General features: G+C 62.9%; 1 protein-coding gene across 1 annotated transcript in view; it reads left to right on the plus strand.

Moving 5' to 3' along the window:
• Positions 1-12,646, plus strand: part of IGFN1 (immunoglobulin like and fibronectin type III domain containing 1) — a 50,277-nt gene extending 37,631 nt beyond the window's left edge. Inside the window, exons 17-28 of the mRNA XM_055319185.1 lie at positions 2,127-2,217; positions 2,549-2,679; positions 3,284-3,425; positions 3,946-4,245; positions 4,687-4,986; positions 5,455-5,628; positions 6,568-6,696; positions 8,590-8,892; positions 9,840-9,928; positions 10,645-10,840; positions 11,265-11,564; positions 12,267-12,646. Of these exons, the coding sequence (XP_055175160.1) occupies positions 2,127-2,217; positions 2,549-2,679; positions 3,284-3,425; positions 3,946-4,245; positions 4,687-4,986; positions 5,455-5,628; positions 6,568-6,696; positions 8,590-8,892; positions 9,840-9,928; positions 10,645-10,840; positions 11,265-11,564; positions 12,267-12,646 (2,535 nt within the window). The remainder of the gene's footprint in view (positions 1-2,126; positions 2,218-2,548; positions 2,680-3,283; positions 3,426-3,945; positions 4,246-4,686; positions 4,987-5,454; positions 5,629-6,567; positions 6,697-8,589; positions 8,893-9,839; positions 9,929-10,644; positions 10,841-11,264; positions 11,565-12,266) is intronic.
• Positions 12,647-15,510: the final 2,864 nt, after the last annotated feature.

Raw genomic sequence — 15,510 nt, forward strand, 5'->3', positions numbered from 1 at the left:
GAATGGGGATGGGCAGTGAGGCCGGTTATAAGGATGGTTTGGGGGGTCCTGGGAGAATGGGGATGGGCAGTGAGGCCGGTTATAAGGATGGTTTGGGGGGTCCTGGGAGAATGGGGCCAGGGGCTAAAGCCGGCTATGGAGATGGTATGGGGGGTCCTGGGAGAATGGGGATGGACAGTGAGGCAGGTTCTAAGGATGGTTTGGGGGGTCCTGGGAGAATGGGGATGGGCAGTGAGGCAGGTTCTAAGGATGGTTTGGGGGGTCCTGGGAGAATGGGGATGGGCAGTGAGGCAGGTTCTAAGGATGGTTTGGGGGGTCCTGGGAGAATGGGGATGGGGAGTGAGGCAGGTTATAAGGGTGGTTTGGCGGGTCCTGGGAGAATCGGGTCCGGGGGTGAGGCAGGTTATGGGGATGGCTTGGGGGATTCTCAGGTAATTGGGTCAGGGAGTGAAGCAGGCTATAGGGATGGTTTGGTGCCTGCTAGGGGACTGGGGGCAGGAAGTGAGGCAGATTATAGGGGAGGCTCAGGAGGACCTGAAGAAATAGGGTCAGAAGGTGAGGTGGGTTACAGAGATGGGTCAGGGAAGTTCGGAGTAACAGGCACACAGGCTGGAGTGGGATATGACGGTGGACCCAGAAGCCAGGAAGCCACAGGGCACGGGTCAAGGTACTGGACAGCGTCAGAGGGGTCTGATGGTGGCACAAGCGCCAAGGATGGTTCCGAGAAGGCCAGAGGAATGGGGCCCGTGAAAGGGTCGGCACCTGGAATGGGCTCTAGGATGGCTGGAACACCGGGCACTGCAGATGGCACAGCGTGCAGGGACAGCCCAAGGGGCCCAGACGTGCTGGGGGTTCAAGGAGGGCCACAGATTCTTTCAGATGGGCAGGACTCCAAGAAGGGTCTCGGGGGCTCCGGAACCTCAGGGGTTCCTGAGGCGGTGGGGGCTGTTGGCTCTGTGGGAAAATCAGGAGTCAGAGAGTGGCAAGGTGCTGCTGGGACCCCAGGATCTCGTGGGGACAGAGAGGCTCCCAGCAGGGAGGGCAGGTCTGCAGACAAGGCAGGTGGTTCGAGGGCTCCTGGGTTTCTCGATGGTCAGGGGGCAGTAGAGGGCGAGACCTGGGCAGGGGCAGCTGCTCTGGAATCTGGACATGAGCAGGACTTCAGGAAAGCAGGCCCAGGGACAGCAGACAGGGGTAGAGCAGCTGGCCCGGGGGGACTGGCACCTCAGGGGGAGGTGGGAGGCAGAGGGATGGGAGCGACACGGGGGGACTCAGTGGGTACAGGCCAGGTTCTGGACAGCAGCTGGATGCCTGGGGAAGGTTCTGCTGGTGGGCGAGGGGCAAGCCACACTGGGGTCCCAGGCGGGGAAGACCAGGGGTTGGGCCCAGGCAGCACAGGTGCCGGGAGTCAGGCCCCAGGCTCTGGAGCTTCCAGATCTCTGCAAGAGAAAGATGCCACTTTCAGCGGGATCCATGAAGGGCCAGAGGGCTCCGGGGGCAGGAAAGGTGCTCTGGGCCAAGAAGGGGCTGCCGGGGGTCAAGGCCCACCGTTCCTGGATAGCAAAGGCTCAGGTCCTGGAAGGCGCAGGTCTACTGGCCCAGGGGACTCAGGCGTCCTGGATAAGAGGGATTCTAGTGACAGGGAGAATGGCCTCCCCCGAAAACCTGGGGATCTAGGACCTCAGGGAGCCTGGAATGGCCTCGATGGTACTTTTGGCAGAAAGGACTCTATGGACAGGTCAGGGGGCGTCCAGAGCCTGGACTTCCAGCTAGACAAAGGACAAAGAGGAGATAGAGGGTCCCTGGGGCATCAGGGGTCCCTGGGGCATCACAGATCCCTTGGGGCTGAGAATGACAAGGCCCAGGGTCCTGGGGCTCTGGAGGGGCAAGAGGGATGGGGAGCAGGAGAGTCAGGCGGGTCCGACAGGAGGCCTGGCCAGCTCAGGAGCTGGTCTCAAAGAGAGACAGAGGTGGAGGCTGGAACAGCCAAGAGAAGGGGAGCAGAGGAGGCCAGAGGCCCGGGGCAGCCGCTGGGGGGAGAGGACAGAGAGAGGCGAGGAGTGACTCTGCCCGGAGACCGCAGCTGGGAGCCCCCGACTCATCTTGGCAGCAGAGGTGGCCTGGAGGGCAGGTCAGACATCTCTGGCCAGGGGAGGGAGGCCACCCAGAGTCCCAGATCCAGATCCAAGCCTGGCACTGGCGGTTTTCTCCACGGAGGCCGGAGGTGGGTATCTCCCGGGGGAAAGGCTCCAGTCGGGGGAGTCAGGGGGGACTGGGATGACTGGGTCGAGCAGCCTCGTCCTCCTTGTACAGGTGGGCGCCAGGCCGCGCGAGGCTCAGAGGTCTCTGGGTTTCTCGGAGGGCGGGGGGAGGGGGCCTTCATCCGCTTTGCACCCCGGGGTCCTCTACACCAGCTGAAACCCTGATGAGCAAATGGAGGGGCTGGTTCTGCGGGCAGGACGTGGGCGCTTCCCCGGGCACAGTGCAGGCCACGGTCTGGGCGGGGGGCCCTGGGGAAGTCCCCGGACCCCACACTCCCTCTGTGTCTCTCCAGGCCCCCTGGGCCACTTCTCTCGGGGCCTGACTGACACGGAAGTGCAGCATGGGGCGCCTGCTGTGCTCTCCTGCACCCTCACCCGCGACCTGGGCCCCGGGGCCTGGTTTAAAGATGGAGTCAAGGTACTGCCCCCTGCCCTGCTCACCGGGGCGCATGGGGAGGGGGGTGCTGGGGGGGTGGGGGCGCTGGGTGGGGCGCTGGGTGGGGGGGGTGGGGAGAAGGGGGTCAGGGGTGGGGGAGGGGGTTGGGGTCGGCCCTAAAGCAGCGAAGAGTTAGGGGGTCGGGGCTTTGTGAGAAAGTTCTCGTTCTTCATTTTACTGATGCGCCGACTGCAGGAGAAGCCTAAGTAGCCGGGGTAGGTGTTTAGGGGGTGTGCCCCCCACTCGCCCCCCAGCCCCCTCCTGTGCCCCCCATCAAAAATGCATGTCCCGTCCCAACACCCGTTGGAATCTACTGTCCTTCAAGGTGTCATACGGCCACCACCTCCGCGCTCCCCCTGTCCCCGCACGTCCTCCCAGGAGGGTGGGCGTCACGGGGGTCGGAGCACGGGCCCTGGAGCCCCGCGCGACGGGCTCCCCAGCTGTGCAGCTTACGGGTGGGCACAGAGCGGCACTGCCCCGGGCTGGGCCACGTGCCCCACCTGCCGTGTCCCCGGCTATTCCCGGCCCACGCGTTAGGGCCTGGGCAGGGCCGGGTGACAGGCTCCTCCGTGCCCTTGGTTGGCAGCTCGGCTCCCAGGACGGAGTCAGCTTTGAGGAAGAAGGTCTCACGCGCAGGCTCCGCATTCCCCGCGCGCAGGGGACTCAGGCGGGGAAGTACGCCTTCGTGGCCGGCAGCCAGCGGAGCGAGGCCACCCTGCGTGTCCACGGTGAGGCCTCCTGCCCGGGACCCCGCCCCGGGTGCCCCTGCCCCAGGCCTCCCACCCCAGGAGCCTCTGCCCCAGGCCTCCCACCCCAGGTGCCCCAACCCCAGGCCTCCCACCCCAGGTCCCCCAACCCCAGGCCTCCCACCCCAGGTGCCCCAACCCCAGGCCTCTGCCCCAGGTGCCCCGCCCCACCCCTAAACCGCCCCCCCCCCCCGGCTGTGGGCTCACCGACTCTGGGTGCCTAACCTTATCCTCAGTCCCAGAAGGTGATTTGAGAAAGCCAACCGCCTCCTCCCTAGTCCCTGTCAGGAAGTCCTGGGGGGGCGGCGGGGGTCCAGCCCTGGTCCCTCCTGCTGCAGGTGAAGCCCACTCAGGCCCTGGTCGGTCCTCCTGGCGGGGGGCGTCTTTGCTCTCAGCCTGTGCTTCCTTCTCTGGGTCCACTTGCCCCCCCGCACCCCCCCCCCCCCCCCCCCCCGGCACAGAGCCCCGCTGCCTTTGACTCCCCTGCCTGCTGTGTCTCTAGATCGCCCTGTCATCGCTCCTGACGTGACAGAGAGCCTGAGAGAGCCACTGGTGGTCAAGGCCGGGAAGCCGGTGACCGTGAAGATCCCCTTCCAGAGCCACCTCCCAGTCCAGGCTGCCTGGAAAAAGGACGGGGTGGAGGTGGCGGGCGGCGGCGGCAGGGGGCCCCAGGTGGCCCTGGGGGACGGCTTCACCCGGCTGTGCCTCCCCAGCGCCGGCAGGAAGGACGGTGGCCGGTACAGCGTGACACTGAGCAGCGAGGGAGGCTCCGCGTGGGCGGAGGTCACCCTGCAGGTTATAGGTGCCAGCCCCAGCCTTCTCCCCAGCCTTCTCCCCGCAGAGGGTGCCCCCCTGCTCTGCCCCTCACGCGCTTGCTGCTGATGGTCCCAGCCTCCCGCACCTTGTCCCCCGCTCAGGAGAGGAGCTAACACACAGGGCCCGCGGGAGTGGTGGGGGTGGGATGGGGTCCCCAGCCTTGAGGGGCACCAGCAGCGTAGGACGACTCATGGCCAGAGGGCTGAGCGGGTCCCTGGACAGCACAGGGGTGCGTCCCGTGTCGCCTCTGCGGGCACCTGTGTGCGGTTGGGAGCGGAGACCGGGGCACTCCCCAGGTAACCCCGAGGCTCCCGGGCATCCTACCCCAAGGCAGGCTTACCCGCTGATGAGGGGGGACGTCCAGCACCACCGCCCTCCAGCTCCCTTGACCCCCCTTTCTCTTGTGCTCCTCTCGGTGGGCCCCCAGACAAGCCCCAGCCCCCACAAGGTCCCCTCGAGGTACAGGATCGCCACGGGGCTGGTGTCTGCCTCCACTGGAGGCCCCCGCGGGACGACGGGGGCCAGGCCCTGGAGCGCTACGTGGTGGAGAGGCGGCAAGCTGGCAGGAGCACCTGGCTGAAGGTGGGCGAGCCCCCCGCAGACAGCACCACCTTCACCGACGCCCACGTGGAGCAGGGCAAGAAGTACACCTTCCGAGTGCGGGCTGTGACCTCTGAGGGGGCTGGGGAGGCCCTGGAGTCCACGGAGGTGCTGGTGGCCCCTGAGGGTAAGAGGACGGGCCCTGGCCCCGGGATCTCCACTGCGCAGAGGGCGGGCAGGTCTGCCCCAGACGCTGGGGGTCACTGCGGACGCTCCTTACGTCAGCTTCCTTTGGGGGTTGGCGGGCGATCAGGAAGCAAGGTTTATGGGCTCTTCTCCCAGCCGTGGCTCTGTGGGAGCAGGGGCGGGCATGTCGGAACCTGGGGGGGGGGCAGCACCGTCCTCCATCAGGTGCCCTCCATCTGGAGCATCTATCAGGGGACTCGAGCCCGAGGGGCCTCAGGGCTGCCTCTAGGCTCCTGGGCCACCAGCAGAACGCATCCTAGGGCAGGCGGGTTCAGCCCCCTGGTGCCCCCTGAGCCTCCCCGACAGCGTGGCCACTCCCAGATGCCCCACTCCCTGTCCCCGGGGACCTCGCCGTGAGCTGGCACTTTTCCCCCGCCGCTGGCTGACCTGCACCTTCTCTGCCCGCCAGCTCTCCCCAGGCCGCCCTCGGCCCCAGCCATCCAGGCGGCCTCCAGCCAGGGCATCACGCTGACGTGGACGGCACCTCGGGGCCCTGGCAGCGCCCACATCCTGGGCTACCTCATCGAGAAGCGCAAGAAGGGAAGCAACACCTGGACGGCGGTGAATGCCCAGCCCGTGCCTGGTGAGTGGCCCCGCACCGGTGCTCCACGTTGTCCCCGGCTCCAGGGCTTCCCTAGATGACCTCCTGGCTCCAGGGTCCTGTGGCATCTCCATCCCTGATGCCTTTAGTACACGGGGTCTCGCTTGGGGGTCTTCACCCCTGGGGACATTTGGCAATCGCCTGGCAGTGTCTGGCTGTCATAACTGCGGCCGGCGAGGTGGGGGCAGTGTGAAGAGGCCAGAGATGCTGCTAAACATCCTGCGAGTCACGGGCCACGCCGCTGTCCGCATCCCCGTGGCTCCAAACCAAGAGTTATCTGGCCACAGCGCCAGGGTTAGGAAACCCCGGTCTAACCGAGGGGTTGGGATGGAAGCCAGATCTTCCCTTTCTCATCCATGACATGAGGAGGCGCGTCCCCGTGGTACCAACTTCCCTACAGTTTCCAAGTTCTTTCCGGGATGAGCAAGGACTCAGAAAAGTCCAAGCCGATGTTTGCAGGAGAGAGAACAGGTTCGAAGCCCTGAGCGGCTTGTCAGGAGGCCGGGTTTCGAGCCAGGGCCGTGCCCCTCAGGACCTCAGGACCTGCGTCTCTGGCAAGACGGCGGTGACCTAAGGGCGTTCTCCCAGCGTCCCGGTCATCCTGTCTCCTTTATCGATCTACACAGATTTATAGCAACAGGGATAAGCCTGCAAGGCAGAGAGAGCCGCAGAGGTTAAGGCACCTGTCAGCCTGCCCAGCAAGGTAGCGGCACAGCCCGACCGGGCCCGGGGCCTCTGACGCCCCGAGCGGTGATCTTTTTACCCCGGAGACAACCGAGTCACCCCGACCCGCCGGCCGGGCCGTAGAGAGGATGTGTTAGCCCTGAGCTTGGTCTTCTCCAGAGCTTGGAGGCACGAGCCACCTGCGTGCCCGTCGCCTGATGCTTCAGGGTGGGACTGATGCGGGTGGGCTTCCCGCAGAGAGGAGGTGGACGGTGACAGACGTGCGGCAGGGCTGTCAGTACGAGTTCCGGGTCACGGCTGTGTCGCCCGCCGGCCCCGGAGAGCCTGGGCCCCCGTCGGATGCCGTCTTCGCTCGGGACCCCATGAGTAAGTAGAGCACACCCCAGGTGGGGGTGGGGGGAGCTGGGGAGAGCTCTGGAGCCCGTGGGACAGGACGGGGGCTGGAGGTAGGTCAGGGCCTGCCCTGAAGGAAACGGTCAGGAAGGCTGGAAGGCTTCTGGGCTGAGACCTATTTTAGGGGCCCCGGGGGGCTCGAGATCAATAGGCCCAGAGGCCAAGCGGTGGGGATTAGAAGCAGCCCTTCCCAAGGTTACTCACTGTTGGGCCCCTGGGCCCCTCAGTCCTGGAGCTGGCCCACCCATCCGCCCAAGGGGGGACTTGTCATGACCGTGGGGGCGCTGGAACCTCACCATTGACCCTACAGCAGATGTTTGCTCAGGACCATCACGATGGCTAACATCGTGCCCGGAAGTAGGTGAATAAATCCGGGTCTCTGCTTCCCTCCCTGCGGTTTCACACATCCAGGCACGGGCGGCTGTCTAGGCCGTGTTGGGAACAGCACAAACAGCGACCTGTGCCCCAAGATGCTTACAGCACCCAGCTCATGACGTTGGCAGGGCCTACGGGAAAGGGGCCTGTCCTCCTTCGAGCCAAACTTCCCAAATTTGAGTAGAGAATAACGTTTCTACAAAATACCTATAAAAAAAAGCCTCATTCCGAGGCATACACCTTAGGAAACGCTGCTCTGTATGCCTGTCCAGAGCCTCTTATCTCACGAGCCCTTATGAGCCCGCTAACGAGGAGCCACCCCGGGGGCGGCACGCTGGATGGGCCACCGGGTCAGCCCCTGGGAGCACCGTTGTCTTCCTCCAGGGCCTGGCGCACTGCAGGTGTCCGGGCCGCTGGTATGGATCCGGCAAACGTAGAACGTTGTACAAGTTGAGTGGATAGACTGGCATCTAAGTTTCAGTCCTAGAAGGGCCAGCGTGTGGGATGGAGGGGGGAAAGCGGACACATGCATTTTATTCCTTGCAAGCGGACCAGCCCCGTCCTAGTTTATCCACCTCTCCCTCCCTTGCTCTTGCCCTTGATGGGGAACGGAGGGAGCAGCAGCAGCAGCAGCGTCCCACAGTAGCCACCCCGGTCGTGACATTTCCTAGACCCTTGCTGCTGAGCATGACCCCAGGACGGCAGCCTTACTGGGGGCTCCTCAGGAATGCTGAATCTCAGGCCTCCCCCAGGCCTTCTGAATTAGGATCTGTAGTCTTAACCCAATCCCCGGGCTGATTCGTGAACAAATGAAAGTTTGGGAAGACACTGCCCTTGCCTAGATTTAGAAACGCCCGGGCAGTGCTTACAAATCCTGCTGCCTGGGCTGCCCCCCACGTCTCCGGGGGTGAGACCTAGGCACCGGTGTTTTTAAAGCTCCCCACGTGATTCCGGGGTGCAGGCAGCCTGAGGAGACTCCTCTGCACATGACAGAGCCGTCTACACACATCACAGCTTTGTTCCCAGCCCCCCGTGGGTGTTACCATCTCTCCCACTTAACAGGTGAAGACTAAGTACGGACGAGTGCCAAAGGGCAGTCTTGACTAGCTTAGAGCTTAGAATCAAAAGATCCAGAATTCTAGTCTTCAGGGATCTTGGAGCCCAGGCAGTCATCAACTTAAGGTGCCAGATTTCAGGAATCACAGAAGGGTCGTCCGGGGGAGTGGGTTGACAGGTGGGTGGAGGAGGGGACTGAGTGCGGGGAAGCCTTCTGGAGCAGGTGGGCTGGGATCTGTGGTGCCCAGGGGAGGCAGAGTAGAGGCCAGAGTAGGATCTGGTTCCAGGTAGGTGCTTTCGGGAAGTCTAGAGGCAGAAGCCGTAAGCGAAAGAAATTCCCAGCCCCCCACAGGAAAGCTAATGAACAGCCACACTGAGTGGCCTCCCTCGAGAGAGGGCGATGCCATCCCTAACATTCCCACGGTGCCCGGCCAGGAGTCCCTGGGCCCGTGAGGGAGCTGCAAGTCACAGACACGTCGCACACCAGCATCACCTTGAGCTGGGCCCCGCCGGATGCTCAGGATGGGGATGCAGCCCAGGGGTACGTGGTGGAGCTGCGTGGCTCAGATGGTCTGCAGTGGAGCCCGTGCCACCCGGGCACCGTGCCAGACACCACCTTCACAGTCAAAGAGCTTCGGCCCCAAGAGGGCTACTTCGTAAGGGTGACAGCGGTTAACGACGGGGGCCGCGGCCAGCCCACGGCCCTGGACACAGTAGTGCAAGCCATGCCGGTGACCGGTGAGTGCCATCTCCTCCTTGCTGCAGGCCCTTCCTGAGAGGGACCTCTGGGCCGCAGCCATGCACCTGCTGAGTCAGGATCCCCTTCCCGGGTTTAATGACGCGCTGTTTCCCAAGCAGCCGTTAGGAGCCAGGCGCTGGACCAGGCAGGCCCATTCAGAAACGTTATCTCCTTACGACTCGTGAAAATCCTACGAGGTTGATGTTTGCACCCCCAGTTTCCAGATAGGGAAGCTGAGGTCAAGGGTGCTCTGCCCTGGGTCACACCACTGGTATGTGGCAGAGCCAGGATTTAAAGAGGTGACTCCCTGCAGGATTCTTTGCTGCTTCCCAACCGTGACCTAAGAAGGTGTAAGTGCTGCTCCGCACCCACGGTTCATGTTCAGAGTAGAGGACACCCAGGTCCCTGTTATCCAAAGATGGATCGTCTTTTCCCTTGGATGTAATTGCTTGGAAGCAGCAGACCTTCGACCCAGGGTGGCCTGGGCTGTCATCCCAACAGGCCCTAGTTGCCATCCATAGTAACAATAAGAGAGGCAAGCAATCCTGGAACCCCGTCCTGGCTCTGCCCCCGACCTGATGTGGTCTCCAGCCTGTCACTTCCTGCCTCACATCAGTGTTTTCTCGCCTGCAAAACCAGAGTCCGACGACTTTTGCAGTGTCCTCTGTTCTGGCTTAACCCTCACCGGCCCCTTGAGGGCTTCCCGTCTCAGCTCCCCTTCCTTCCCAGCTAGCACGCCCCCAGCTCCTGCAGCTCCCCCGCTGCGCCCCAGCATTCTCCTCCCAGCTCCCCTCTGCAAATCCTCCGGAGCGCCCACCCCCGCCCTCCGTGGATCTCTACATCAGCCAGTCTGGCCCAGACACGCCCCTCCAGCTCGGCCTCGTGGGAGTCCCGGGGCTGGGGCCCAAGCGTGGCGGGAGGTGACGCGCCGTCCTCTGTGTTCCAGTCCGTCCCAAGTTCCTCATGGACTCCGGCACAAAGGACTCGCGGATGGTCAGAGCTGGGGACACCGTTCGTGTGCCTATCTCCTTCGAGGTGAGTATTTCTGCTGGGGAGTGGGGAGGGGGCCCGCAGCGGCCCAGGGAGCCGGAGGCCCGGGGTGGGACCTAGCAGCTCCCTCGCTCGAGGGACAAATACCTTAACCTCTCCGGGCTCCAACCTCCTCATCCATCAAATGGGGATAATAGTAACATATCTCCAAGGATTTTTCTGAGGATTCAGGGACTTAATACACGGAGGGCACGTAAGTAGTGCCCGGCATACGGCAGACACCCCGTTTGTGTCATTTATTATTATTATTATTATTATTATTATTATTATTATTATTAAAATCATCATCATCATCTGAGTGGGAACTCCTAGGCGGCGGAGCTTGACTCACTCAGAAGTCACTCTAAATGACCTGTTCTTGACCACGAGACCACACTAAGGGCAGTGATGGGGACGAGAATCTAACACACCCTGAGAGCTCCCCGACCCCGCGCCCTGTGCCTCCCATGTGTCCTTAGATTCTTCCGTCCTCAGAACAATCCTGTGGGCGGAGTGACCGCAGCGTCCGCTTGACGCCACTGCGCCCAGGCCCCGGGAGTCTCCCAGGGAGTGGGGCCTGCTGACTCCCTTTCCTGCTTGCTCCCGCTCTCAAGCGGCCTCTCCCCTGGGATGCCTTTCCCCCCACTTACACCCTAGGCCCAGCTCACGTGCATCGCTCCCGGAGCTTCCCCTCCTGACCCCCCTTTGCTCTCGTGTCCCAGGCCGCCCCCATACCTGAGGTCACCTGGCTGAAGGATGGCCTGCCCTTGCCTAAAAGAAATGTGACCTCCACCAAGGAGGGCCTCACCCAGCTGCTGATTCCTGCGGCCAGCCTCTCCGACAGCGGCCTCTACACCGTGGTGCTGAGGAGCCTGCAGGGCGAGGAGGTTACCTACCGCTTCTCCCTCAGGGTGGCAGGTGAGGCCGGCCTGGGCGGGGATCCCGGCGCCCACCTGCCCCTCACCCCCTCACCGAGGCGCAGGGCTCCCCCTCCGGCCTGGTCACAGGTCTCAGCTACCCTCTGCTGCCTGGGAATACACGGTGACGCTGTCACCAGCCCTTCCGAAGCACTAGAGGAGAGACAGGACAGGCAGAGAGAGGGGGTCTGGGCGGGGTGAGGGGTCCATCGCTCTGCCCCAGGACCTTAGGGACGGTTATGCCGCGGCCTCTACCCGGAGGAGCTTCTAGGGTACAGACACGACCCAGGGCGAGGTTCCCCCTGCTCTAGAGGCGACTGTTGAGCCCCGGCGGACAGTCTGGCTCCTGCTGCCTGCACTTGAGGACCTGGGGGAGGGCCCTGCGGGGTCCCCCCCAACTCAGCCCCCGTTGCTTTCCCGTGCAGCGTGCCCAAGGGCGCCTGGACCCATCCGCCTGCAGGAGAACGTGCCCGGGACGGTGACGGCCGAGTGGGAGGCCTCCCCGGATGAGGCCGGGGAGGACCCCCTGTACTACGAGGTCCTGATGCGCTCGTCGGCGCGCGGGCGCTGGCAGCAGGCGGCCGACCGCGTGCACACCAACCACTACACCTTCCTGGGCGTGCTCCCCGGCCACGAGTACCACTTCCGGGTGGTGGCCAAGAACGAGCTGGGGGCCAGCCCGCCCTCGGACACCAGCGAGCCCTGGCGCATCCCCCGCCATCGGGGTGAGCTTGGGGGCTGAGGGGTGGCCCGCGTGTCGCTGGCCCCTTGACCAGCCAGCGGCCGGGACCTGTGGCCCTGCCCACCCTGCAGGGCGGCCCTGACCCGGGTTGGGGGGGGCGCGGTCCGGAGACAGCAGAGGGCTGTGGGGTCCACCTGTCCAGGGCGCCTGCCTTTGGGTGGGGTCTCAGAGGAGCGGCAGGCCGTACGGCAAAGAGGTTGATGTTTCTCTGAAAACCAAGCGTATTTTACAGTCAAATAAGATGTGGGCCTTCAAAACAGTCACTGGAAAAGGCGGATTATAAAACGGAATGTATGATTCCATATTTCTAAAACACAAAGATGTCTGGAAGGCTCCACCCCTAAAGGTTAGCTGTGGTCATTGACAGGCAGGGAAGTTAGGCTTGGTTTGTATTCCTTCCCCTTTGGACTTTCTTACACAGTCTGGCCACAGTGAAGTGGGTGTTAGCTTGTAGTGTAAAAAAAAAAAAAAAAAAATCCAAAATGTATTATAAGAAAAGGATAAAAAAGTGAGTTGAACCACGGGAGCTAAATTTACAGGTAAGATTGTGGCAGAAGGTCCCAGAAGGTGCTTTGGAACTTTGGAACGAGGAGCTTGCTGCCCGCTGCCCGCTGCCCGCCGCCCGCCCCGGCCGGCCCTTGTCGCCCGCTCACCCTCTCTCTCTCTCACCTGCTCTCCGCCACAGACAAGTTCACGGTGAAGGCTCCAGGCCACCGGGAGCCCGACCTGAGCCAGAAGCCCCGCTTCCTGGTGGGCCTGCGGACTCACCTGCTGCCGCAGGGCTGCGAGTGCTGCATGAGCTGCGCCGTGCAGGGCTGGCCCCGGCCCCACGTCACCTGGTTCAAGGACGGCCAGAGCCTGGCGGGCCACCCCACAGCGTACAGCACCGACGTGCTGGGCGTGTGCTCCCTCGTCATCCCCAGCGTCTCCCTCAGGGACGGCGGCCAGTACAAGGCCGTGGCCGAGAACGCGCTGGGCCAGGCCGTCAGCACCGCCACCCTCATCGTCGTGGGTCGTGAGGAAGAGGAGGAGGAGGAGGAGGAGGAAGGCGGGTCGGAGGAGTAGCCCCCCCCCCCGGAGCCCTCCCGGTGCCCTCAGGGTGGTCGGCCTGGAGGTCGGGATACCGAGGTCCTCTGGCCGCCGAGGCGCTACAGCAACTCTGTGACTTAAGCTGGACGGCGCTCGCCCTCCTGGGCCCGTGATTTGCCCACCTGCAAGGTGCAACGTCGCCCTAGACCGCGGAGCACGGGCTCTCGGCCTACGGGACCGTGTGCTCCCCCCTCCCCCCCAGGCCCCCGGGCGGCACCTCTCACGACGGGAGACGAAGGGCCCGTGTTACAGGGAAAGCAGTAACACTTGTCCGTAAGAGGACGTTTTCCTTGATAGTGATTAAACACCTTGTATTTTGAATAGAGAACAAAGTAAACATTTTAAATTATTCAGAGTTGACCTTTGTGGAAAAACCGGGTTCACCAACCGGAGCCCCTTTTCTGTCTGCGGCATCTACGCCAGGGGCCCCGGGAGCCACTCCGTAAGTGCCCCCGTGCGTGCACACACCTAGTCCTGTGTTTGGGGGTGGTCGTCAGGGAAGGAACTTGCCCGAGCTCGGCGAGCACGCGGGGTCTCTGCATGTGAAGCCACGGCGCCTGCTGGAGGAGCCCCTGGGCCGACCTCGTTGCTGTGTGAGCTTCACCACGGGCCGGGGGTGGGAGGGCAGCGGCTCCCCCAGGACCAGCCGGATAGCCTGGGGCTCTGTGTGTCGCAGGATCCAGCTCCCAGTGCCACCTCCCCCGGGGGTGGCCCCGCCTGGCTCCACAGCCATGGCACAAGGACAGGTCCCCAAAACCTCCCTCCTGACACCAGCACTGACCCAGAGAGCCAGTCCTAACAGATGGGGGACACCTGAGGAAGATGGGGGCCATTCAGCCTCTCCACCCCAAGCCAGGTCCCTGGACAGATGACGGTGAACCTCCTCCACTCTCACCGCGTGGCACCTTTCTTCTCCACTTCGGGACACCCGGGGACAACCTGTCTGCAGAGGGAGGCCAAGTCCTCGTTTTTCTGGACGTGGGTTCCTGGAGGGAGAACAGAAAGAGCTGGGCCTGCCGTGAACAGAGGAGGGAGGAATGAGGAGATCACCTGCCTGAAGGCCAGGGCATCGGGGGGTGCAGGGGGGCTGCTTTCTGTGCTTTTCGCCATTAAAACATTAGGCTAACGTGAGCCTGTCATTTGCAACGACCGTGGAGTTGGTGTGTGGGAGGCAGAGCCTTTGTTCCAGGCCCCGGCTGGGAGGACGGGTGGGTTCTGCGCCTCAGCTTCCCAGGGCGGAGAATCAGAGTGGGGTTAGACGGTCTGCGTGGGGATCCCTGGGTGGCACAGTGGGTTTGGCGCCTGCCTTCCACCCAGGGCGCGATCCTGGAGACCCGGGATTGAGTCCCATGTCGGGCTCCCGGTGCATGGAGCCTGCTTCTCCCTCTGCCTGTGTCTCTGCCTCTCTCTCTCTCTCTCTGTGTGTGTGTGTGACTATCATAAATAAAAATAAAAAAAAAATTTTAAAAAGAGGGTCTGCGTGGTGGAGAGACCCCCTCACTCCTCACCCACGTGTCCCACACTCTTCCGGCCAAAATCCTGTGAGCAACAGAGCAAGAGGCTTTCCTGGTGTCATCGTGTGGGGAACACGGAGCCAGGGCTGCACAGAGCCGCCCTTTGCCTGTCCCTCCCGGGGCCGGGAAGAGTCTGCACTGGGGAAATCCTACGCCAGGATGTGACCTGGGGCCCCTCTTGGAAGGTGCTGAGAGAAACCCCCAAGTGCATGGGGAATTGTGTCTCGTTCAGGGCTCTGTGGGTCCCTCCTCACCTTCTCCACGGTCCCCGCTGCCCTGTGTCACACACAGGATGGGTTGCCTCCCTTTGCACAGAAGGGCCTCGACGTGGCCTCCCGCAGAAGTTCTCACCCTCCCTCATTCTCCAGACACGGGTCCTGAACCTCCCAGGCTCCCAGGAAACACTCCAGAGTTCCTGGGGGTGAGAAGGAAGGAGGGAGCCCCAGGGAGGCTGAGCCCCATCCTGTCCCGGGGGCAGGTGGGTCGGCCCCAAGGCCCAGCAGGTGGCCCCACAGCTCTGCTTTGCACTCCCAGTACTGGGCTCCAGCCTGTGCTTCCCCATCTCCTCTCACGCCCAACTGCGGATCAGATGCAGGGGGAGGGATGAGAGGGGAGATGCCCAAGACACCTTCCTGAGGCTTGGGAATACGTAAGCCAGGGAAAGCTTTCCGGATCCGAGAGAGAACTGTCCACCCAAAATCGACGGAGGGCCTCCAGAGGCAGGGGCCTGGACTGGATGACTTTGTACAGGCCACGGTCCTCTCCTGCCCCCACTGGGGGAACCTACGAGAGCTGTTTCCCTTGGGTTTTCTCCTTTGCCATCTTTGCCTTGCTGTGGCCGCAGGCCAAACCGGGGCCATGAGCAAAGAAAGAAGTTCTTAGAAACTGTGAGGCAGTGGCTGGACACCTCGGCCTGTAGCAACTGTTCTCCTGAGGACTTTTTCTGCTGTAGGGTCCTGCAGTCGGCGGGGAGGGCAGGGCTCCAGCCCGGACCACAGAGCATCAGCATTACAGGAGAAGAGAGACTTTGCACAGGGGGATGACCCAGGGCCTGTGGCCCCGAACAGGGATGAGCCAAGAGCCCTTTCTGCATTTCTAAGGGCCGAGTGCGGGCCTGACCTTCCAAGAAGGTACAAGGACAAAAGACCCTAACTCCTGATGGCTTCTCAAGATCACAGATTTTCTTTTTTTTTTTTTCGTGTTTTTAATTTTTTTTTTAATTTTTTTTTTTTTATGATAGTCAGAGATAGAGAGAGAGAGGCAGAGACACAGGCAGAGGGAGAAGCAGGCTCCATGCACCGGGAGCCCGACGCGGGATTCGATCCC

This window comes from Nyctereutes procyonoides, unplaced genomic scaffold (genome assembly GCF_905146905.1).
Source record: "Nyctereutes procyonoides isolate TBG_1078 unplaced genomic scaffold, NYPRO_anot_genome, whole genome shotgun sequence".
NCBI classification, from domain to species: domain Eukaryota; kingdom Metazoa; phylum Chordata; class Mammalia; order Carnivora; family Canidae; genus Nyctereutes; species Nyctereutes procyonoides.